Source organism: Dioscorea cayenensis, chromosome 19 (genome assembly GCF_009730915.1).
Source record: "Dioscorea cayenensis subsp. rotundata cultivar TDr96_F1 chromosome 19, TDr96_F1_v2_PseudoChromosome.rev07_lg8_w22 25.fasta, whole genome shotgun sequence".
NCBI classification, from domain to species: Eukaryota; Viridiplantae; Streptophyta; class Magnoliopsida; order Dioscoreales; family Dioscoreaceae; genus Dioscorea; species Dioscorea cayenensis.
The window spans coordinates 1,949,227-1,975,156 of NC_052489.1; the positions used below are offsets into that span (position 1 = coordinate 1,949,227).

The 25,930-nt window shown below is 33.3% G+C and overlaps 4 protein-coding genes across 4 annotated transcripts; 3 read left to right on the forward strand and 1 right to left on the reverse strand.

Annotated features, from left to right (window-relative positions):
* Window positions 1–9,461: 9,461 nt before the first annotated feature.
* LOC120283400 (ABC transporter B family member 19) lies at window positions 9,462–16,774 on the forward strand. The gene is made up of 10 exons (XM_039290078.1): window positions 9,462–9,884; window positions 9,970–10,024; window positions 10,383–10,558; window positions 10,628–10,828; window positions 11,951–12,210; window positions 12,439–12,755; window positions 12,862–13,085; window positions 13,280–14,105; window positions 14,188–14,429; window positions 15,354–16,774. Exons 1-10 carry the CDS (start codon window positions 9,627–9,629, stop codon window positions 16,563–16,565), a joined length of 3,771 nt encoding a protein of 1,256 aa, XP_039146012.1. The 5' UTR covers window positions 9,462–9,626; the 3' UTR covers window positions 16,566–16,774.
* Window positions 16,775–18,894: 2,120 nt separating this feature from the next.
* On the forward strand, window positions 18,895–19,463 carry LOC120283326 (transcription factor PRE6-like). The gene is made up of 2 exons (XM_039289978.1): window positions 18,895–19,026; window positions 19,308–19,463. Exons 1-2 carry the CDS (start codon window positions 18,895–18,897, stop codon window positions 19,461–19,463), a joined length of 288 nt encoding a protein of 95 aa, XP_039145912.1.
* Window positions 19,464–19,656: 193 nt separating this feature from the next.
* On the forward strand, window positions 19,657–21,770 carry LOC120250708 (binding partner of ACD11 1-like). The gene is made up of 5 exons (XM_039259548.1): window positions 19,657–19,719; window positions 20,699–20,823; window positions 20,897–20,972; window positions 21,048–21,095; window positions 21,171–21,770. Exons 1-5 carry the CDS (start codon window positions 19,657–19,659, stop codon window positions 21,597–21,599), a joined length of 741 nt encoding a protein of 246 aa, XP_039115482.1. The 3' UTR covers window positions 21,600–21,770.
* Window positions 21,771–21,830: 60 nt separating this feature from the next.
* Window positions 21,831–23,288, reverse strand: LOC120283617 (uncharacterized protein At3g28850). The gene has a single exon (XM_039290323.1). The coding sequence runs from the start codon at window positions 23,107–23,109 to the stop codon at window positions 22,021–22,023; it is 1,089 nt and encodes a 362-aa protein (XP_039146257.1). The 5' UTR covers window positions 23,110–23,288; the 3' UTR covers window positions 21,831–22,020.
* Window positions 23,289–25,930: the final 2,642 nt, after the last annotated feature.

Genomic DNA, 25,930 nt, shown 5'->3' on the forward strand with positions numbered 1-25,930 from the left:
TGTCCCATTTATGTTGTGACATATATTGAGGAATTGGATGGCGACACGTGTAGGGTGGATTTGTTAAAAGGTCATTTTGAGGCATGTGATGCATTATTGGGTGGTGGGAAAGGCAGTTGAGATTTGAGAGAGTTGTTTGTCTTTAAGCATTAAATATATATATATATATATATGTGATTAAATATTTTATTATAAATTATAATAAAAATAAATTTTAATGTGAGAAAAGTATGATGGTAAATTATGTGGTTGAAGTTCTATGTTCTAGTGAATTTTGAAACACCTAGAAAATGTTTAATGGTAATATCATGATTGATAAAATAAAATTCAAGTTATATATATATATATATATATATAAAAAAATCATATGAACGTGATATAATTATTGAACGATTTCACTACCTAACAAAAGAAAGCAAAATTTTAATAATTTTGAGACAATCATGGACTTATTGAATACTTTATATGTCTTCATATATTTTTAACTCTCTCTCTCTCTCTCTCTCTCTCTCTCTCTCTCTATATATATATATATATATATATATATATTAATGAGATTAAAACATGAATTAGAGTGGAATAAATTAAGGCGAGAATCTATAGAATTATGTTAATTAATTTTATTTATAGTATAATTGATATTACCCTGAATAACATAGCAATATAGCACTATGGCCCTATAAATATTGGGCTCCTCTTTTTATTCACATAGCTCATAGTTGAAACAAAAAAAAATACAATTATTAAGTAAGGTTTTTTTTATGGAAGTTGAAGATATTATTATTATTATTTAATTTTTTATTTGTGTACTTAGAATCCGATGATGAATGAGTGTGTTTATAAACACTTGCAGAGATTTACTCTTTTTCTTCATATGGTAAAGATTTGCACAAGTTTATTTTTTATTATTATTTTTATTTAATTGTTTTACTTGTCATATTTTAAAAAGGTTTTGTAATAAAACAAGAATAAAAGAAGAATAAACCATAATTGCTCAAAATAATGGTCAAACAATTGAAAGATATAAGAGAGCATAATAAGTTATTATTAATTTTTTTTTTATTTTTGAAATAATCTCTATACTTTATAACAAAAAATAAGTAATCCATCTATTGGAATGGTCTGTATTAACATATTTTTAAAATTATTTCTGTTTCTGCCAAATTTCGGTCTATTTATTTATTTTTATTATATTTAAATAATTAAAATTTTAAAAATATTTATTCATTAATTTTTATTCTCATTTTATTTTAAATAAAAATTAATAAAACAAACCTACAAAATAGCTGATTGGAGAGAATAGGAGAGAATAGGAGGACATGCAATAGGTCCAAAGAGCAGTTGAGAAAAACAAAGTAACCAAAAAAAAAAAAAATACAATGATGAGAAAGAGTTGATTTTGGGCTCAAGTCTCAAAAAACACAATCACTTTAAATGCATTATTGGGAGGGTTCTTAACTTAAGGTGGAGGTACTCAATTAGAACTTCTCATATGGCCTTTTTATCATCATGCTTTTCATTTCTTCAAAACCATAAAAAACCCATGCCATACATATATATATAGCCCAGCCTTTAAGTTCATAGCTTCTAATCAATTCACAATGCTTCCCAACTGTTTTATTAATAGTATGTCCTTCCTTTTAACTTTATTATATACATATCATATTAACTTATATTTATGACTTAAAAACCTCTCTCTGTCTCTCATGAGTCTTAGACGAACTTTCGTAAATTTTTTATCGACAAACAGACACACTCTCTCTCTCATGAGTCCGAATATCCTCCGGAAATTGTTAGTTCATCATCTAACACTTTTTTTTCTCACTTTTTATTTCTAAATCTAACTTTCCCAGTTCACTTATTTTTTTTTTACCTCTTTTGACATCTACAAATATTCATAAATGATTTATTATATATATTTATTATATGAGCCCCTGTCATAACAGAAGCTTAGAGAGTTGAGAGTGATCAGGAACCGCTCGATCTCACCATCTAATGGACTCCAAAGGATAATCACATATTCGAAATCCATGGACATCCATTGGTAACGGGGACTCCTCTGGTGTATATAGTAAAATGCAATAATTTACTTTACAAAGAACTCTATATAATAACAAGTACATTAACTCCAAACAAAAGCCTTTGTGTTGTTTATTGAAATAGAATGATGATAAAAATAGTAATTTATCTAAATATAAGTTCAAGACAAAAGCCAATATCATCAAGTTTACTGGAACTTGACAAATCCGATATGATTTGAAGTATTAAAATTCTTATCATCCAATTAACAATCAAGCACCAAAATAAAATATAAAAAATTAATCCAAAACCATCGCCTCAATTGACTCTTTTTTCAGTCAAAACAAAAATCTCCCATGCTTATTTTTTTATAATTAAATAAAAAATTATAATAAGAATCATTAAATATAGTAAATGAACTATTCCGGATGAAATTTTAAATTATGGGTCAACCATTAAATAGCTCAATAATATGACACAAAAATACTAAGGGAAAAGGTAAGAGTTTGAATTCTTCCCTTTGTAGTAATGTTCAGATAATGTTTATGTATTGTATGTACACTCGGGTTCAATACTGTTCTTTAATACTCTTCCGGGCCTTGGTGTGGATTTCTGTCTGAGAAACAACTGTTTCACCCATCAAGGATTGCATGACAGGGGGATTTTTCTAAAATGTTTATAAGCCACTGTAACTTGTGCACCTCCGTACCTATCTGTCCCTTTGATAATCTCTTACATGAGGAACGCTTGTCGCCTATTGGTCAAGAAAAAAATTTTAAATCATGGCTCCACAAAGATGACCGTATTTTTTTTTATTCTAAATTAATCTCGTCTATTTTGATTATGTTAAAAATTGTTAATATGCTCATGGTTAACTACAGTAACACAACGACAGTTAAAAAAAAAAACAAAACTGGATAAAATTTGTTGGTACAATTAAAAGAAGTCGAGTTCTTGACTTCTACAGAAAAAAAAAGATAACCAGCCTCAGAAAAGTAGTATTCTACCCAAGCCAATGTCTAATCTCTAAGTTTGTTTGATCTAATCTAGATGGAACCTTCTTTCTCCTCTAGGATCTCCTTTCATGGTGGTGTCTATTTTGTTGTTGTTTTTTAATTTTGTACTTTTGTTCTCCCATATCGAGTAGGTTTGTTTTTTGTTGTAAGTTTTCATTACTTTCTTTATGTCGGGTGTTGTTTTCTTTTTGAACTTCCGTATTATATGTTCATCATTGTATTTTCTCTTTATTTTTTTTTCTAATGTATATAGTTCATCCATTTTTCAAATAAAAAAATAATTATATAATTATCAAACCATATGTATTCAACTCAAAAATGTTACTACATAATCTCTATCCATAATTAACAGTCAAGTGTAAAATAATTCTTACATCAATTTGATGGGATGAATTGTTAAACAATTGTATTGTTATAAGTTCATATCATACATTATATATTAAATCATCATTTTATATGGTCATAAATAATAATAATAATAATAATTGTCAGCGCAAGTTGCTATTAAATGATTTATTTAATAGCCTCTAATTTTGATTATTATAAATGTATTCGTGACCACGGTTGTCAAAAATAAACAGTATAACATTGATGGATTAAATGAATTACATTTTATTGGATAAAGATATGTTGGGCCTGATCCATGTAAACAGACACCCAGCCCATACATTATTGGACCTAGCCCATGTTATCTTTATAGTACATAGTTTTTTTCTTTTATTCATTCAAGTGGGTTGGTATTTACAAATATACATAATAAAAACTATATTTACTTATACATATGTGTGTGTATATATATATATATATGTAATTTTCTTAATATAGTTTTTTAACTAATAGTTAACATATAAAATCATTGATATGAAAATCATTTTTTTTATTTATTCATAAAATTCTCATATATTATACACCAGTATGAAGTTATTTTGAATAGAAATTTCTTAAAATATGGAGTTTTTATTGGGAATGACACCTAGATTCCCATTGACTTTCATTCACCCAAAGGTCCCAAACCATCCTTTTATTTTATTTTTAATTTTCAAACTATATCGATATTTGAAAAAAAAAATTACATAATGACTATACCTCTCAATTTATATTATTTGAATAATTAAATTTTAATAATTTGAATCAAATTAATTTTTATAATAATATTAAATAATCACTATCCCTTTACATGATTATTCATTTGAATTTACATCAAACTAAATAATTAAAAATTAAATATATTAATTTTAAATATAATAAATTTAACAATAGAGTAATATAATTTGAAATAAAATATTTTTGCTTATAATGTAATTTCACTTACAAATATTCAATCCAATTATCTATTTGATTCACAACAATTGTATATTACCACATTACTACAATAAAAAGTCAAAAATATTATACACTTGAGAATGTTACAGTAATTTAATATAATCATATTTTATTAAAAACTTATATTATTGAGAATTCTTTATAACAATGTTTGGTTGATCATAACAATGAACTTGATAAAATATCAAAATTCCCAAAATATTCATAAACCTTTAAAAAAATATGCTAATTCTAATCATAGAAAAGTACTTATAGCACATTATATATATACATTAAAAATTAATTTGTGCGGGAAGTGTAGATTTAATGAAAAACTATTTTCAAATTACAACCGCTTGTTAATTCACGCCATGAACACATATTTTAGTGGTAATACAATTATTGTGTTTTTTATCATATTTTAGTGATAATGTAATCTTGTGGGTGAATCCTTAAGGTCCAATGTAATTTTATGATGGGCCTCCAAGTATTTACCCAAATGGAAAAATTAATAGAAAAATGAGGAGGGTTGTGTGGTGGGTAGACAAATAGGGTTTGTGAAATGACCAAGGAAGTGTGAGGTTATATATATATACTATATAGTGAAATGAAGTGAGTGATAAGTGACACACAAATAGACTCATCACTGAAAACACTACCATGCATGCCCCTCTCTCCTTTTGCTTTCACCCACACTTTTTACCCCCGGGCCTTTTTTTGTGCACTTTTTAACACCCTCTTCTGGCCACTGTCACTTCCTCTGCTCATCCTCACATGCTCCATCATCTATCAATCCATTCTTTTCCTTGCTTTCTTTTCTTATTTATTTATTTAATATATATTAAATGAATCAACAAGTTTTTTTTTTTTTTCAAAATCGACGGGTAATAAAATAGGAGATAGGCACAAAGATATATTTGTTACGGTGACTTTGACTGATCTTTTGAAAAGAAGAAGAGGTAATTTTCATATAAAATATCCACGAGGAACCTGAACATAAATTTGAATTTGAGAGATTTGAATTTGAGAATTTTTTATCATAACCACGAATAGGTACCGTTGGTCTAGTTCAAGATTCCTACGAATCAACAACTATACTAAAAATTTAACAGCTCACAAATAAATAAAAAAACAAATGACCCAACTTATATATCAAACAAAAATAAAAACATGTCATAATCTATTAAAGATCAATAAAAAAGAATTTCAAATAGAAGAAACTTATGCTATTCCCAAAATAATCACAAAGAGAATTATATATAAAATGTATATATTTAGCTGTATTTTAACTTAATTTTATATCAATTAATCACTGTACAAAAGAATATTTGGACCACCACCATTTTTATTTTTTATTACCAATCTAATAATGATACTTAGAACTTAATTTAATTTTTGCATGCATGGTGTGATTATGCTTCTTTTCTTTGATGATCTTTTTAACCAGCAAATTTATGCTTGCATGGATAAAGTTAAACAAGTTTAGATTGAGATTTCAAGTGTACAAAAAATATATATATATATATGTTTATGCACATATACATGCCGTTTAATGGATGACATGGAATAAAGGAGAATAATTGGAGTTGCATGCTAGTCTGTTTTTAGATGTTTAAAAAAATAAGAAAAATGATGCAATTGTAATTAATAATTAGATCACTAATCATGGAATGATAAACATGGTACAAATGTATTGCAATTGGGATCCAAGAACACATGATTTTAATTGAAAAGTTTCACAAGTACATTATGAGAAAGCAGAGCTCAAAAGCTCATTCATCCACACTGATTAATTTAAGATTTATAATTGGATTAAGTTACCTAAGGTTTTTATTTTTATTTTTATTTTACATTTTTTAATATATTTTTTTTATAAAATAACCGTGTTACTTTTTTTTTAGAAGATATTAATTTGGTGTTTTTTTTTGGAGTAACATTACTCTAGTAAGAACAAGCATTAAATAAATACAAGCACACAAATAAGACCTTAAATATAGACCAGTTAAGTAATATATGAGTTTGATTCAACTTAAAAAATATAAAATAATGTGACGAGACCCAAAACCTATGCATTAAAGTAATAAATTTGCTGTTATTAACGAGTACAATATGTTTATCTCAAAACTATTTAGATATGTTTATAAAAAATAAATAGTTAATATATGTTTTTCTTTTACAACTTTTGCAATTTTTTTTCTTCAATTCCTTTAAAAAAACTACAAAAATTATTTTTGCTCTATATAATACATATCTATGAAGGGTAAAAAAAATTCCAAATTGCTGGTATATATTAGTAATTTTCGATCAATCGATACCAATTTTTAGAAAATTAATAAAAAAAAGCATAAATGTAGCTAATTTTTAAGGTATTAATAATATGCTAAAACAAAAATATATGCTTCCGGACATAGCAATTTAAATAAGTAAAACATTAAATATATAATTTCATTTTAAAATACTACAATATGCTAATCCCTTATAAAGAAATCCCTTATAATTATTTTCAGATTACAAACAAATCAATTAATTAAACAATGATAACATAAAATAAATAAAAGTGAAGCCTTGTCTGGCCTAAGATAGGAGGTTTTGATGTGTGTGTTTGTAATTTTTATGGCAAAAGTTAAATTGAGTTGCACTTTACTGTTAATATCATGTCTAATCAAGCTAAAGTGTCCTGTCTAGTCTAATTGGATCCTGTGTTAGGCCAAACTTGTCTCAATAATCAAACTTGAATTTTCTCTTTCATGATAATTGTTTTAAATTTATAATAATATTTATCACTTAAAAAATTGACAAAAAAAAAAAAGCTTTTCATTTTTTCAGGATATAAAGCACTGTTTATAATATAATAATGTATTAATTAATCCCTTGATTAGATCAAAGTGAAATTAATTTGAGAGCACATGTCTCTAGGGTTTTATGTTACACCTTTTGATACTAGTGTGATTTGGTTATTGCTTAGCATTATAATTTAATCACCCACTTTTTAAAGAGCATGAAATTTGCCAGCCTTGCTTAAAGCCTTATTAATTTTTAATTAACCCTCCTAATCTTTGTCCCCAACAAAGCTTAATGATTCTCTAAATCAACTTTATATTATGTCCATCAACCTTAATTTATGTTTGTGTTTCCTCATTAATTATAACATAGGGATCATGAGATTAAACTAAGTATAAATCTTTATAATTTTGGAAATATAAATCTCACAATATTCATCATTACCCAAATTAAAATAAAATTTCATAGTAAATAAAAAAAATTAGCTAAATTTTAAACTTTCTTGGTTGTTATAGGAAACTCTCTCAATCCTTTTTTATTTGTAAATTTTAACTAAATCACATAAATTAAATAAGTTAGTTAAAATTAACAAAATTTCTAAAATTAATAAAAATATATTAACTTTTCTCAAATATGGTTAAAAATATAAAATCAAATATAATTTATTAAAAATTATAAAAATATATTAAATATAGAAAATAAATTTGAGAAAAAAAAAATCAATGTTTCACATTTTTTTAAATGGACAAATAAAATGAAAAAAAACCCATAAGATAAGACGAGTAAAACAAGGAAGTAATTATTAATCCCTCCCAACACTGTGTATCTCCAACAAATCCCTCTTAATTTCCTTATTCCATAAAAACCCCTCTTTTTTAACCCATTTCTTTTTCAACCTTGACGCTAGTAACGGAGGAGAATATGTTGTTAAGTGGCCTAGGAAATTATCAGTCTACACTTGCTTCTTATCCCATATTCAAATATCCAAAAAATCACAGAAACAACCCTCCTTTTCCTCAGGAACCGCTCATAAACGGTTGGATGGCTGGTGGGCCGAAGTGTTGGGATTTACGAAGGAAATCCTTGCTTTGGCGCATTACTTCACCTTCTTCTTATTGTGTGCTAAAGCCGGTAGAGATACTCTTTCCCGCAGTTGTCTTCCTCGTGAAAGTCTGCCTTTGAGTTGTTTGTGGAATTGATTTCTTATTCAAAGTATTCCGAGCTTGGTTTATCGTTGACATCTTTTCAAGGAAAAAACAATGTTGAAAGGTGAGAAGGCATGCCTGAGCAGCAATTCTCTATTGCTTGGATGGTGTGTTTGCTAGTTTTAGTGTATGTAGTGTGATTGTTTATTTCCTGTGTGGTATTAGGTTGTTTTTGTGTAAAATTCGAAATTATTTATTGTGTATTTGGTAAAGTTTGTCATTGTTGTTTCTCATTATGTGTATTGTTTGTTTGTTTCTGTGTATAATAATGTTTTGATAGTTCCGCCGATAACTAATTATATGGAGAGGTAAAGAAAAAGGAATTGGTGACAGTTTGATTTCCTGAGAAGAATAAAAAAAAAAAGGATCTTCCCCTTGGAACTCCAATAAGAAGAAGACGATGTAGATTAAAAAGATGGAGAAGAACATGATGAAGAAAAATTATGGAAAAAAAACGAAAAAGTTTTGACGAGAAGCTTATTGGGATTTGACCGTACACATCATATAAAGGATAAAGGAGATTTGACTTGACGAAAAGAATTAGTCAACAACTTTTCTATTGTCTCATAAGGTCATTTATGAAATTTCACTTAAAAAACCGCTCGATAAGAAAAAAAAAATAAAGTTATGAAAAAAAATAAATTAAACGAAATGTTAAAATGTCACAGTGAAAATTGAAAACTTTGATTTATAAATAAATTTTTCTTAAAAAAAAAAAAAGACTAAGTACCTATACATATATATATATATATTTAAAATTAAATTTATATTATATTAATTAAGAAATTATATATTTTAATAAAAATAAATATATTATTCAGTCAAAGTAAATAACACGTTTCCCAAGTCCGTTTCCCAGGTCCCAAGGAGCAGTGAGTGAGCACTGGCATCTTATGCTGTCATGCTAACCGTTTGCCGTTTCCAACAATAACCCAATCATCATCCGCCACGTATTAATATCCAGGTTATCTAATCTTCACCCTAGGGTCCAACCTACACACAACCCCCGTGATCCCCCGCGCGTAACCTCACCGCACATTCCGACACAAGTCCCTCCAAACCATCCTTCTCGGTAATCACTCTTATTCTCACCGGCAAGTTACCGCACCTCTCAAGCTCTTATAAACACAAGCTCTTTTATCGATGTCCATTCTAAAAATCGAAAGCGCACCGAAAAAGAAACCAAAAATACAAAGAAAAATTTCACCCATACCTCCAGTGCTGCCGCTGATCTCAGCTCGGAGCAGCGGGGAGACCAAGCTCGATCGATTCATCGGCGCTCATTCGGAGCTCGGACAAGGCAATGGGGGACGTGGGTGATGTCAAGCCGGCGGCGATCGCTGGGGAAGGGGAGAAGAAAGGTAAGGAGCAAAGTGTGGGGTTCCACGAGCTCTTCTCCTTTGCTGACCGGCTTGATCTAGCGCTCATGGCGGCTGGTACCATCGGTGCCATCCTCCATGGCGCTGCCATGCCTGTCTTCTTCCTCTTCCTTGGTGACCTCTTCAATGGCTTCGGCAAAAACCAGCACGATCTCCACGCCATGACCGCCGAAGTCTCCAAGGTCTCTCTCTCTCTCTCTCTCTCTCGTTTTTCCTTTTTCTATTTTTTTTCTAATTATTTATTTAAATATTTTGAATTTTTTTTAGTACGCTCTATACTTCGTATACCTCGGCATCGTGGTTTGCTTGGCATCGTACGCAGGTAACCATTTATTTTTAATTTATTTTTATTTTATCTTTTTCATTAAGAACGGAAGAGCTCACCGGCGGTGAGCATAAGAGGCACGGCACTGGCATATCATCTTCAACCTCTAGATTGGTTTTTCTTTGTCTTTATTCGCTCTGGTTACAATCACTGAATCACCGGTTCACCGGTGGGGTCCACATAACCCGTCGTATTTTCGTCTCTTTCTTGGTTCTCACGTCGCTGTCACGGTGCCTCGTGGGTTGTATCCCTGGCCCGAGTTAGGCTCACCGGCGGTGAGGGTATTCGGTTGGGTTGGGTCTTGTTGTTCGCGGTGAGGTTAAGGTTTGTGTTACCGCGTTGTACTTGTGGGCAGAGATTGCTTGCTGGATGTATACGGGGGAGAGGCAGGTGGGCACGCTTCGAAAGCGCTACCTGGAGGCCGTGCTGATGCAGGACGTGGGGTTCTTTGACACCGACGCGCGCACCGGGGACATCGTCTTTGGAGTTTCTACCGACACGCTGCTCGTCCAGGACGCCATTAGCGAGAAGGTGAGCCTCTTTTTTTGTTTGTTATCAGTGGAAATGGTGTTTCAGGGTCTAAAGTTGGTGGCTTTGTAGGTGGGGAACTTCATACACTACTTGTCGACGTTCCTGGCTGGGCTGGTGGTTGGGTTCGTGTCGGCGTGGCGGCTGGCGTTGCTCAGTGTGGCGGTCATCCCCGGCATTGCGTTCGCCGGAGGGCTTTATGCGTATACTATCACTGGTCTCACTTCGAAGAGTCGTGAGTCTTACGCCAATGCTGGCATTATTGCCGAACAGGTATGTATATCTCTTCATTGTCTCAATGCATGTTGGTTTGGTTGGCCGTGTACTGTTTCCTCATGTGTTCTTGTTTAAAAAGTTTGTCGCTTTTCTTCGTTTTCTTCCATTATGTTGATTTCTTGTTTTTTTGCAGTCTTTGTTTTTGGTGTAAATCATATTACCTCAGCTACTACATTTCTGCATTGAATTTTCTCTGTGGATTGGATGGTGTGCGTCTAATGACCTTTTTGGTTTAAAAAAGATACCATTTTTTATGGATTTTTTCGGTGAAGAATTGAGGCATGGACCCGGGTTCTTTGTGTAGATATATAGACTTGAGTATCTAATGCGTTGCTCGGTGGTCATTTGTTGATGATGGGGACTGCTTGTCTTGATGCCTTCTCCAGGAGTGATAAACTTGGTTTACTGTTGCCATGTATACGACGTGGGCCTGGCCACTTAAATAGTTAGATTCCCACCATGAGAAATATATAAATAATACTGAACTAGAGACATTCAATCTATGTTGATTTGTCTACCTCATTGCTGAATAATTTTGCATTCTATACACAAGCTGTAGTTATTTAGGATCACGCTATGTGTCCAATCAGAACAGTGAATACTTGCTGGATTTGGATGCTAACGTTAGGTGGGGTGATGAAGAGTGCCTCTCACCAAGTGATGCAGATACAGTACTTGCACTGTTCTCTATGCTCAGTTAATTTCATGGTACATGTGCAAAAGGTGATTGATGTAGAACAAAGCTTGCCAAATTGACTATCGACAAACAGTTCGGAGTATTAATCATATTTTCATTCGTTCGAGTGCCTATTTAACTTTGGAAAATAAAGGCTGCCTCAATGATGATTCTCTCCTTTGTGACTTTTGACTGGAGTGAGAAACCAAACCAATATATAATGCCTAATATGATATGTGCTTGAAAATATGCACTTTTATGTGGCACTCCACAAATGTGGTGCCTCTGAACGCGTCATAAACCTGTTAAACCTTAACTTTGTTACCAGCGGTTCATTCTGTGCGTTGTTGCTTTAATTTTTAATTATGGGTAAGTCGTGTCAAGTTTGGTCTTGATTGTCATGGATGTTCGATTGATTTTCCCTAATTTTTTTCCTCCCGTAGGCTATTACTCAAGTTCGGACCGTATATTCATATGTGGGTGAGAGCAAGGCACTCAATGCCTACTCTGAAGCTATTCAGAACACTTTGAAGCTTGGATACAAGGCAGGGATGGCAAAGGGTCTTGGGATTGGGTGCACGTATGGTATAGCGTGCATGTCATGGGCGTTGGTTTTCTGGTATGCCGGTGTCTTCATTAGGAATGGTCAAACAGATGGTGGAAAAGCTTTCACAGCCATTTTTTCTGCCATAGTTGGTGGCTTGTAAGCTTCTGAACTCATTATTTTGGTCATCAACATACATCTTCAATAAATGCTCAAGTTTGTTATTTTTACTTAGCTTAGATTTGCAAATAATATACTGGGACATCAGGCTTGAAGTGATTCTAGCTTCATAATTATTGCATTTATTGCAGCAGTTGTTCCTCTGTAGTAGGGTCAAACAACACTGACTGTTGTCTATCTTGCTGAATATTCTGTTTGCTCATGCAGGAGTCTCGGGCAAGCATTCTCTAATCTTGGAGCATTTAGCAAAGGGAAAGCTGCTGGATACAAGCTGCTTGAAATAATTAGGCAAAAACCATCCATAATTCAGGATCCTTCCGATGGCAAATGTTTAGATGAAGTTCATGGAAATATAGAACTCAAAGATGTAACATTCAGTTATCCATCACGTCCTGGTGCCATTATTTTCCGAGACTTTTCTCTCTTCTTTCCTGCAGGAAAGACTGTTGCAGTTGTTGGAGGTAGTGGGTCTGGAAAGAGCACTGTGGTTGCTTTGATTGAAAGGTTCTATGACCCTAATCAAGGTATTGTGTGACTTAACTTGAAGGAATGTGGGGAATAAAGTTGAAATGTTCATTGGGTAGGAGTTGTCTCCTAAACAGTTCTTTCTTTTTCTTAATGCTGTTGCAGGGCAGGTTCTGTTGGATAATGTGGACATAAGGACTCTTCAATTGAAGTGGTTACGAGATCAAATTGGGCTGGTAAACCAAGAACCAGCACTTTTTGCGACCACAATCCTTGAGAATATACTTTATGGAAAACCGGATGCCACAATGGCTGAAGTTGAAAATGCTGCATCTGCTGCAAATGCTCACAGCTTTATAGCTCTACTTCCCAATGGGTACAACACCCAGGTGACTATTTTTAGCTATCGTAAAATAAAGTATTCAAGTTGCATTTCCTGGATACCCTGTTCTCACATATGATTCCACCATGAAGTGGTGTAGGTCAAGGAAGGCTTCATCGGGATCTTCATTGCATGTTGAGATTATATTAGGACTGATTTTCTTTTTTCCTTTCTGAGAGGTTGACATTCTGTTTTGTTCAGGTTGGTGAGCGAGGAGTTCAGTTATCTGGTGGTCAGAAACAGCGAATTGCCATTGCTCGAGCCATGCTGAAGAATCCCAAGATCCTGCTCCTGGATGAAGCTACAAGTGCCTTGGATGCAGGCTCTGCAAGCATTGTTCAAGAAGCACTGGACCGCCTCATGGTTGGGAGAACAACTGTAGTGGTTGCGCATCAACTATCGACGATTCGAAATGTTGATACAATTGCTGTTATCCAACAAGGACAGGTAGTCGAGACAGGAACCCATGAAGAACTGCTTGCTAAGGGAAGCACTGGAGCATATGCATCTCTAATGAGGTTCCAAGAAATGGCAAGAAATAGAGATTTTGGTGGTATGTCCACTCGAAGATCTAGATCTTCGCGCCTTAGCCATTCTCTGTCTACCAAGTCTTTAAGCCTAAGATCTGGAAGTTTAAGGAACTTGAGCTACCAGTACAGCACTGGAGCTGATGGGCGTATTGAGATGGTCTCTAATGCTGACAATGATCGGAAATATCCAGCACCTGATGGCTATTTCATCAGGCTTCTTAAGTTAAATGCTCCAGAATGGCCATATGCCATCTTGGGCGCCATTGGATCAGTTCTTTCTGGATTTATTGGACCAACATTTGCAATAGTGATGAGCAATATGATTGAGGTGTTCTATTACAGGGATACCAATTTGATGGAGAGCAAGATCAAGGAATTTGTGTTCATATACATTGGAGCAGGACTCTATGCTGTTGTAGCTTATCTAGTGCAGCATTACTTCTTCAGCATAATGGGGGAGAATCTCACAACCCGGGTTAGAAGAATGATGCTCGCTGGTTAGTAAATCACATTGCTTTCACACTTTGCAAGGAATCTGCATGTATGTATAACTTAGACAAACTGTGATTTTTGTTGCAGCAATATTAAAGAATGAAGTAGGTTGGTATGATGAAGAGGAGAACAATTCAACCCTTGTTGCCGCTCGATTGGCAACTGATGCTGCCGATGTGAAGTCCGCAATTGCAGAGAGAATTTCTGTGATTCTGCAGAACATGACCTCTCTTCTCACATCCTTTGTTGTCGGTTTCATTGTTGAGTGGCGTGTTTCCCTCCTCATTCTCGGCACCTTCCCTCTCCTTGTTCTAGCCAACTTCGCCCAGGTACTACTGCATACTGCTAACTACTTGTTAAGTACTATACTGTAAAACTACATGCATGAATCATCAATAATATCTCGACATGTTTGTTAGTGGTAACTTGTTAAATACTATACTTTAAAACTACAAGCATGATTCGCATGAATCATCAATAATATCTCAACATGTTTGTTAGTGATAACATAGTAGGTAGCTTAGTACACGATGAGCTTCCACACATTAAAAGACAAAGATGATTCAGTAAAAATATCTATTTTCTAAACAAACACATTCTGTGTGGATCAGTACACTGACAAAAAACACTGCACCTCCCACCTCCTTCCTGGCTGCTCTCTGTTAACATTTTTTTTTTTTTTGGTCTGGTTAGATGCTATTCTCTTTGACTTTGTTGTATCTGTGCACAAAGCATGGTTGCCTAGGGAGGCCACCGTGCATTTATTATTAGCATATGGCGTTCTGTAAAAACATCAACATGTGTACAATGTGCATCTCGAGAAATTGGGTGAGTCAGTCCACCATGCCCTGACATCTGCCATCTTTTAATTATTTTGTTTGAGCATGGTAAAAAAGTTAAAAAAGAAGAAAGAAAAAAGAAAAAAGTTCGTCTGCCCTTATTTTCTTTTACCAACTGCAACTAAAGAACAATGCAGATGTTGGCCATGTGAGATTCTCTTCTCTCGAGACATCTTACTGTGCTTCCTTTAATAAAGTTTCTCTGTATCAATGCCTTTTCATTGCTTGGTATTCACCATAGCATCACTCTTTGTGATCTGGATATGTTTACCTTTCTTAATTTAACTGAATTCTTCTTCTGTTAATAAAAGTTAACAGATTGAAGAATGTGAACTTAATTGATATTCTTCGTTTTTTGAACTGTTTGATGGTAGAAGCTGATCATTTTCTCTTGAATATAATAATGTTATTCAGCAACTCTCACTGAAAGGATTTGCTGGAGACACAGCAAAGGCACATGCTAAAACCAGCATGATTGCCGGAGAGGGAGTGAGCAACATTCGCACAGTTGCGGCCTTCAATGCACAAGACAAGATCCTCACTCTTTTCCGGCATGAGCTCCGAATCCCTCAGCTCCGCAGTTTTCGTCGGAGCCAAACATCTGGGATTCTCTTTGGGCTTGCCCAGCTCTCTCTTTATGCATCCGAAGCTCTCATTCTCTGGTATGGAGCTCACCTTGTTCGTTCAGGCATGTCCACATTCTCGAAGGTCGTCAAGGTGTTTGTTGTTTTAGTTATTACTGCAAATTCTGTTGCTGAGACTGTAAGTATGGCACCTGAGATCATTCGCGGTGGGGAATCAATTCGATCAGTCTTCTCCATTCTCAACCGTGGCACCCGCATTGATGCCGATGATCCAGACAGTGAGTCTGTGGACTCAATACGAGGCGAGATTGAACTTCGGCATGTTGATTTCACCTACCCATCTCGGCCTGAAGTCTCCATCTTCAAGGACCTCAACCTTCGCATTCGTGCAGGCCAGAGCCAGGCACTAGTAGGAGCTAGTGGCTCCGGTAAGAGCTCAGTCATCGCACTCATCGAACGGTTCTACGATCCAACCGCAGGGAAAGTTATGATTGATGGCAAAGACATTAGAAGACTACACCTGAAATCCCTCAGGATGAAGATTGGTCTAGTGCAGCAAGAGCCAGTGCTATTTGCGGCCAACATCTTCGACAACATTGCCTATGGCAAAGACAATGCAACTGAAGCAGAAGTCATTGAAGCCGCAAAAGCAGCAAATGTGCATGGTTTTGTAAGTGCATTGCCCGATGGATACAAAACGGCGGTCGGGGAGCGAGGTGTGCAACTTTCCGGTGGACAGAAGCAGAGGATTGCGATTGCAAGAGCCGTGCTGAAAGACCCGGCAGTGTTACTCCTCGATGAAGCTACAAGTGCATTAGATGCAGAATCAGAAGCAATGCTGCAGGAAGCATTGGAGAGGCTGATGAGAGGCCGAACAACGGTGATTGTTGCTCATCGGCTTTCAACGATTCGGGGAGTTGACAGCATTGCCGTGGTGCAAGATGGCCGGATCACAGAGCAAGGTAGCCATGGCGAGCTCATTGCCCGGGGACCTGAAGGAGCCTACTCTAAGTTATTGCAGCTGCAGCACCACCACATTTAAACAAAGATGGAAGTGATGATCAATCAAATGCAGCATTTTGGGTTTTTTTTTGTTTTTGTGTTATGGTGGTGAATCAGTGAATGTAGATATGTTTTGAGGACTTTGGAGTATCAATGGTGATAAATATTTGTTTGGACTGAATATTAGAGCAGTAAGGTGTTTGATTAAGGGAAGGTGAAATTAATTAAGGTATTTGATAATGTTTATTATGAGTTAATGTTTGATTTTGTTGATATACATATCACGGATGATTTCCTTGCATTCAATTTTCAAAACAATAAAAAAGATGATAAAGATGCAGAAATACCATGAACATTTTTATTTTTGTATCTACTTTAATTGCATTTTTTTTTCCATAAAAATTTAATATTTATTCAATGAAAGATAAGTGATAATTATAGATGCATCAATTACCGTGGTTTAACGATGCTTTAAAAATTTATAATGTGAGGTGAACTATGCTTTAAAAATTTATAATGTGAGGTGAACTAAAATACTGGGCAATATCCAGATTAATACATAGGGAAAGGAAAACCTGTCACATTTCAATTCCATTTTTTTTAATTTAATTTAATTTTTTAAATCAATTTTTATCTTGTCATATATTAGGCTCATTCTCCCTCACTTCCGTTCACTTTCCACTCACTTTCCCTGCAACCAAAGAACTTGGAAAGTCAAGTATAATTATATTAAAAACTTTAAAATCATTTCTAACCCACGTGATCAATCCATGCATGCAAATGGTTCAAGTTAAATTTCCAAAAAATACCACTACACGTGCACTTTCTTTGTCTTTATTCTCTTCCCCAATTTAACTTTGAACTTTCTTCTTCTCATTTTAAAATTACAAACTAATCCAATTGACCCCACATTTGTACATTTATATATATATTTATATGTATATAGTTCAGAGATCTGATTTCAGAGATATGTAAATTTGTCGGTGTTGAATAAGTCTTTTTTTTATTTTTTTTTATTTTTAATTTTTTCTTCTCAGGAAGGTCGGTGTTAAATGATCATTTCATTAAGAAAGACTTTCTCAAATGAAAGCTAGTCTATGCTAAAACAAATTGATCCTAGCTAGTGCCATAGTTCAAAAACATATATCATTAATCAAAGTTTATATATATATAAAGACTGAGTACTTTGTACATGGATAATATAACATATATCATTAAGTACACTTTATTGCTGTCATTTAGATCAATCCTCTCTGTAAATTACTGTTTTTAAGTGTTTAATTATATACAATGTATATATGTTTAGTTTGTCTTAATTTGAAAAAAAAAAATTTAAACATGGTTGAGTGTATGCATGGGAATGAAATTAAAGCAAGTTGCATGTGTCATCATCTTTGACCAATTCACGTGAGATATAACTCTTTAGATGACGTAAACAAATCTATGCTCCATTCTCTTATTATGAAACAAATGCAATAATAATATATTCATATATTTATATATATAGGAATAAATTTACATATATAGCCCCTCTTTGCCGACAAATATTGTTGATTCTAATATACTACCATAAAACTCTTATATCTCTGTAAATTATTAATATTTATTTATTTATTTATATGCACAATCAACTATTTCTTTTTTTAAAAAAATAACCTACCTTTTTGTTGGAATATATATGTTGTGTTTATACATATACAACTACAAGTTTCACTAACTTAGTATAGAAATTAGGTTTATTTTATAGTATATAATTTTATCTAGTATCCTCTCCATTCATGCCACCATGATCTTTTTTGTTCTACATCTGTTTATATCAACAAATAAAAAATAAAAATAAAAATAAAATAAATGATAATTTTAATTAATTTATCAATGATTTTTTAATCTATTTGCAAAAGATTCTTTGCATAATATTTTTGTATTTTTTACCGAGAAAAAAGATCAAATCTTCTCACACTAGGTGAAGGCACATGAGCACCCCTGATATGGTTTGTCTATTTTATTTTTTTTTAAATATAATATATATATATATTACACATAAATTATTTTGGGGTATAATCGATATTTTACATGAATATATATAGGGTATAAGCATGTGGTAATAATGTAGATATAATGAAAAGTCAAACAAAATTTCTCAATTTAGTTCAGTATTTAAATCCAATTTGCTCCTCCCATGCAGCTTGTGTCCCCTTCTCTACAACACCACTTGTGTTCCTCCATTGTTCTCTCTCTCTCTACTTCTACTCTTTGTTTCTCTTGTCCAAATTAAGCCTGACCAAAACCTTGGTTACTACTACAAAAAACTCTTTCTATATTTATATATATTTATATATATCAATCTATATATCACAAAGAAAAAGACCATGTCTAGCAGGAGATCATCTCACTCAAGACAATCCTCATCCTCTCCAAATATCACTGAGGATCAAATCATTGATCTCATCTCCAAGTTACAAGCCCTTCTCCCTGAAACTCGAATTCGAAACACTGACAGAGTAACTATCTTTTATTTATATGTTTCTCATAATTTTTTATTTTTTTATTAAAGCAACAAATGGTTATATACATCGGCGCGTGCACATGAGCTGAAAATTGATTATCCATCCCGTGCACTCTTAGCTGGAAATGAGGGGTTTGGGCTATACGCTCATACAGTCATACTAACTCACAACTGATTACTTATTACAATTAATGCTTTCAATGAGTTTTGAGCTCAAGACCTTTAAATGTCTTACCCTCGAACTCTCGATTTTTGATTTTTAATGTTTTTTTGAAGGCATCGGCGGAAAAGGTATTGAAGGAGACATGTAGATACATTAAGAAGCTGCAAAATGAGGTGGAGGATTTGAGTGAAAAGCTTGCCGAGCTTCTCACTTTGACTGAGGAGACGAATAGTGCTCAAGCTTCGCTTATTCGGAGTCTTCTTATGTAACTTCTATTTTACTTTTTTTTTTTTTTTTTTTGTGTGTTTAATTTAATGTAACTATTCAAGTATGAAATAATGTTATGTATAACTTGAAGTCCGACACTGTTGAGATTCTGAGTGAAAAATAAATTAAATAATTTCATTTTGTGATGAAAATATTATTTAATACTTTTTATATATATTGTTCTTGAAATATACCATGGTATACATAAGAGGTTGTAATCGAGCAGAGAAGGACTTTACTATATTCAACTTTAGTTTGGTACTATTTAAACCGAGCCTAATTTGATCGAGCTTCATTTGTTAGATTAGGCTTGGTCAGTTACAATAACTTAGTTATAGTAATTTAACTATAGTAAAACAATTATTGCAAGAATTAGATATTTAAATTGTTGTATTTCTAATGTGCTACAATATAAAATGTTCATAAGCCTTAACAAGTTGAGTTGAGGGGTGTTTAGGCTCAAGTCATTTATCTTATGAGTTCAAAAATTAGGTTAAAGAATTTCTTGTTTAACTTAATAAATGAGCCAAGTTGAGCTGAGCTCTTAGATGAGCCAAGCTCCGGAGCTCTTAACAAATATATTTGTTTATTTGTATTCTTAGTTATATATGACTTGTAGTTTAACTCATTATTTGTCCTAATTCTATATTTTTTTGGCAATTTAGTGTGAAAAATAAAACATAATTTTTAATTTAAGTTACTCATTATTTGGATGTGTTTTATTGAAATTTAAACCAATTAAATAATTTCAATAAGTTAAAATCATATGTGATTGATATTCATAATTTTCTCATAAAACAAATAGTTTTACAATAAAGCCATCTGAATTGCATGTTTTAATTTATGTAAAACAAAATTATAAGATTGATATATATATGCAACGGAACAAATAAGTTTTCATATAAACTTGATCATTTTACTGCAATTGTAAAATTAATTTAGACTTTATATTCTCATAATTCACCTTTTGTCCACTATATTTACCACTTTGTTAAAAAAAAAATATATAGTGCACTATGATCAAAGAACACAAATCTCAAAGTTCCACTCTTTACAGTGGTAAGTGCTACAATTGAGCCAATTTCCATGAATCTTCTTTCTAAGCAAAACAATGAAAATAAGTAAATCAACATTCACCATGCTTGGATTTTTCTGTTGGTACTGATGACATTGCTTCTTCATAACCATCACCAATTGATTTTATTTTTCTTTGTGATTTTGGTTTGCTGAGTTGCAGAAATCAAAGATGAATTCAAGTGTTCATGTTGCAGAAATCACAAATCTTTCTCCAAATGCAACAGAAAGACATGTTTATAAGTTTTTCTCATTTTCTGATGCCATTGAACATATTGAGATCATAAGGTGCATATTAGTTGCTTTTCAATTTGTCGGCATTTTTCATGTCTCACATTCGCTGTTTTGAATTCATTCACAGATCTGAAGAATTTGCTTCTACTGCTTATGTGACATTCAGTGAACCTTATGCACTGGAAACTGCTGTCCTTCTCAGTGTATGATGATGATGATGATTTTTCGTATTTTCTTTTCGACAACTTTCATTGTCTGTACTCATATTTGTTTTTCAGGGAGCTGTCATTGTAGATCAGCATGTGTTCATAACGCGCCGGGGAACGGTAAGCTTGTTTGTGATTTAAAAACCGGAGAAATTTCTGCTTAACTATTGTATTGAATTGTATAAACATTCATAGGCTAATGAAGCAAGAAAATTCAGTAACACTCCACAAGAAGCAGTAAAAATGGCGGAGGAGTTAAAAGGCATTATGTCAAAAGGATATGCTGTAACCAAAGATATGTTGAGCAAGGCGAAAGAATTCGATGATTCTCACAAAGTCACAGCCACTGCCACTGCTAAGATTGCTGAATTGAGCGAGCGCATTGGACTTACCGATAAGATAAACACTGGAATTGATGCTGTTCGTTCTGTCGATGAAAGGCTTAGGGTATCTGAGGCTGCTGAAACTATGATCAACAGCAGTTATTTTGCTGCAGGTGCATTGTTATTGTCTGATGCACTTAGTATGGCTGCTAAATTAACTGCAGATTTGGCCAATCATGGCAGTAAAATTTTTCCAGAGTTTCAGGATTATGAACAAGAAGTCTTTGTCAATCATAAATGATGAATGTGGTCCATGGAATCAAACAAAAAGTATGGAATGATGCTGTTTGTTCTTTGTGAACTCTAGTGTTTGATTTCATTTGCTTTGATAATAAATGCTTGTCCTGTCTTTTGTTTTCCCTCTGGTTGGTTGTATTCCAACTAACTAATCAATCAATCTATGTAATTCTTTCCAAATACAATGTATCAAGTAGTGAAGATAATCAATCTATCATCCTCTCCACTCTATTTCTTTTTGTAAGACATTGAACTGAGAAACAAAATCAATCTATGTATCCATTGCATCAAATACTCTACAATCACAATCTAAAGAACAACAACACAACAGAGCACAACCTCTTTACACACAAAAAAGAAAGAGAGAAAACACTCAAACAAGTAATAAAATAAAATTAGAAAAACTTCGAATTACCTGCAAAACTTCAGCAGCAACAAAACGGGCAACGAACAAGGCCATTCTCATTGCAATCAAAACATCGTCTAAATCCCGATACAATCTCCATCTCCTCATCCTCTTCATCCTCAACAAAAACCTTGCAACTCCCCGAACAAGTCTCACAAGGTACAAACCGAACATCAAAACAAGCCTCACACTGCCCCTTCTCTTCCACCATTTTCCGACATCCCCGAAGAATGTCCCATAGATCTCCGGCGTCATGTAAATGCCTAACTTCCTCAACTCCACCAATGTACCTCCCATTAACAAACACTCTTGGAAGCATTCTCCCTTCAAATCCACCACCAAGAATCTCATTCAACTCCTCCTTGAATCCTCCATGCATTGAAACATCCCTTTCATCAACCTCGACTCCATATCCTTTCAATATCATTCTCACATTAGCACAATCCTCATAAGTTTTCCGAACTCCTCTAAGACTAGTGAAATACAACAACACCTTCTCTTGGTTATTAGATAACATTTTCTCATCCTTCTTTGCATCAATCTTTTCTTGGAATTCAGTCACTCGAGCTTTGACAATGCCGGTGATTGTCTCCGGCTCAGGCGAGAAGCTCTTAAAGGCTTTTCGAAAAGCCGAGATCATCTCCGGGTCAAAGTCAGCTATAATTGAGTCTTCCTCACCGCCAAGCACCATCCACATTGGCTTCGGCGATGAGCTATGAAACGAGAAGCTTCGTTCAGTGTCAGCAGCGCCGGTGCCGGCGCGCGGTGGAGTGGTGTCTTCTAATCCGGCCATGAGTTCCCAAGCATTGATGGTTTCCGGTTCATTGGGAGGAGTCACTGTCGGAGTTTTGGGTATCTTTTTCTCAATCATCTCCGACCATGCTTTGGCGGCGGTGGCGAGCTCCGGCGAGAGGCCAAGGTGGTCATTGCAAGTCTTCATCATCTCTTCATCGCCGGCGGCATCATCAAGCTTAAGCGAGCCCAGAGTAGATGCCGTCAGCGCCACAACATGCTGCCCGCTCGGCGGCAACGACCGGCAACGCGCCACCGCCGCCGATGGGCCACGCCGCCGGTCACGCCGCGCTTGCTTGGAGCTAGTGCAACCCATCAAGATCCAAACTTTCCTCCAAAAACTCCTCCAAGTTTGGATTTTTCCTCCGATTCAAGACGAGATTGAATGATTCCAATTAGTTTCCAGGATTGGATCTAAAAATCAATGAAAAGATAAGACTTTTTCAATGTTTTCATGGGATTTGGGAGGCCATGAAGACACGGAAACCAGAAAAAAATTTAGAGTTGCTGAAACGCACTAAGTCAAAGAGAGATAAAAAGCATCAAAGAAGAAGAAAATAAGGAAAAAAACAACAGCTTTAATGACTCTTGTTTCCAATTCCCACCCTGTTTTCCCTCTCTATCACTCTCTCTTTGGAAAACTTTTTCTAGTTTTTATATTAATTTCTGAGATTAATCCGCCGAAATGGCCTCAATATAAATATGAATAAAGATGACGTGGAAGATGATGAGTGGAGAAATGGAAGAGTTTGGTGTTTGTAATGGTGTAGGGGATCTGTTGATGAGGGGTGTTAGTTGGGGTGGATGGAGTTGAGGGATTTAAATGGCGGGTTTTAACTTTTAAAAGGGAGGGGATGATGACGTGGAGGGTTCGTTAACTGATAGTTTCATGTTGGGTGACTTTAGTGGGTGAGTTTTGAGAGTCTGTGAATACATTTAGTGTTATGTTATAATTTTATATAATTTTTTTTACCAATAGAGACTTGCCACGTTGAAAAAGTAAGAAAACATGGGTCTTTTTTTTAAGGTCCTTTGGATTCGGTATTTCTTCAGTTCTAAGATGTTCTTTTTTCTTGGTCTCAAGCCATTTTCAGTCAAATTCTGATTTTTAAAAGTAAATTTACTTCTACACCCTTTGAAATGTATTATTTCAAACTAAACCTTCTAGTACATATTTCCTTATCAAAACATTTTTTTGAAACCATAAGAGCTCCCTGTCCCATTGCCAACTACTTATTGTTTTTGTTTTTGTTTTTGTTTTTATTTTTAATAAAAAATGAGTGGATAAACCACCGCTCATTGAAAAAAAAAAAATAGACAAAACACAAGTCAGATTATTAGAAGTGAAACTCAACTAACAACAAAACAACAAGGAGATTTATTAAAAGAAAAGTGCACCATTCATGGGAATGGTGTACGAGAATGATGCACTCATCGTTTTGTCAAAATATATATATATATATATATATATATATATATATATATATATAAGTTTTAATGGTTTTTAAGGAGTATATGGTAATAGAAATAAATTTTTTTAAAAGTTTTTTTTGACTTATTAATTTTTCAAGAGCCACAAAATTTAAGAATCTAAATTTTTTTTTGCTACATAGACGACAAACGTCCCTCATTTAAGGGTAAGTCTAGAACGTCTGGCGTGTAGAGTAAAAGTTTCAATCTCGAGCCCACGCGTCTCTCACTTTCATGGACGTAGAATTTGAACTCGAGACCTTCCAAAAATGAACGGCTCTACGTAAAGGATTTGGTACCAATTGATCCAAATATTGTTGGTTTAAGAATCTAAATTAGGCGAGACAGGGAAAAAACTTTTAATAAATATATTTTTTTCTAGCAAATTATTATATATATATATATATATTGACTCAAGTCGGTATGACTTGGACCAATCCTGTTAGTAATAGTACAAAATTTTTATAGGTTTATACATATAAAACTCAAGTCAATTGTACAACAAATTCAATCTTCCATATTTTACTATTGTCATGGTTCCAAGTTTGTAGTAAATGTGTTTTACAACCATAAATGAAGAAGAGGATGCAAAGATTCATGTGATGAATAATAAAAATGGCTCAATTTTAGTTGGCAGTGCATCAGCATTTTTTCAGGGAATATCAATGCATATTAGGACACCATTTAATGTTCTTTTTTTATCACTGTCCTTGTTAATTTGAATATATTCAAAGTTGCATTTAATGTCAAAGATAATCATGACGGGCACATTTATTTATTTATATATATTTATAAAAATTATGTTTTTTATTTATCAACTTCTACAAAAAATATATATATATAAAAAAATATAATAAATAAATACAATTTGTTGCTATGTATCATGAATGAGAAGCTTGAAAATGATCAAAATGTTTAGGTTACATTGAGCCTTGTGCCATCTTGTATTGTTTTTGTTTTATCTAATTCTAAAATTAGTTTATTAAATAAATAATTAACTAATCTTTTTTTATTGAGCACCAAGCCGACCAACCTTGTTAGAAAGATTGGTCATGCATCCCACTTCAAACATAAGAAATTATTTAATGTTAGTTTTAGTCTCTTATGTGTTTTAATGCTAGTGGAGGAACTTAAATTAACTTTTCTTTTTGTTCTAATTGGTTGCCCATCATTCAACATTCATGGAATGTTTTCCCTACCTCCATTTAATTAACACAAAAAATATCTTCTTACGAGAAACTTCTAAAAATAATTTATAATTCAATCAAATTATTTTTTAATAAAAATATAAAAACTGTTTTGTTCAAAATAAAAAAAACATAAAAATAGATAATAAGCCATATAATTCTAGTAACAAAGATGATTTATCTTAAGGTTGCTTCAATAATATTAAGAGTGGTGTTTAAAGATATATCTTCTATTTAACCAAAAGAGTTAGTAACTTCAATTAATTTAAGCAGAAAAAAAATTTGGTTTAATAAGTATGATTTTATTTATACAAAATAATAATAAAAAAAATAATAAAAAAAAACTTTGTTAAAAACTGAAACTAATAAAAGAATTTACTTAATTCCCTATGAACACAATCAAAACAATCAAACAATCTAAATAATTAAACAAAATAATGCCATTGATAATTACCAAAACTATGTAAACTAATCAATAGG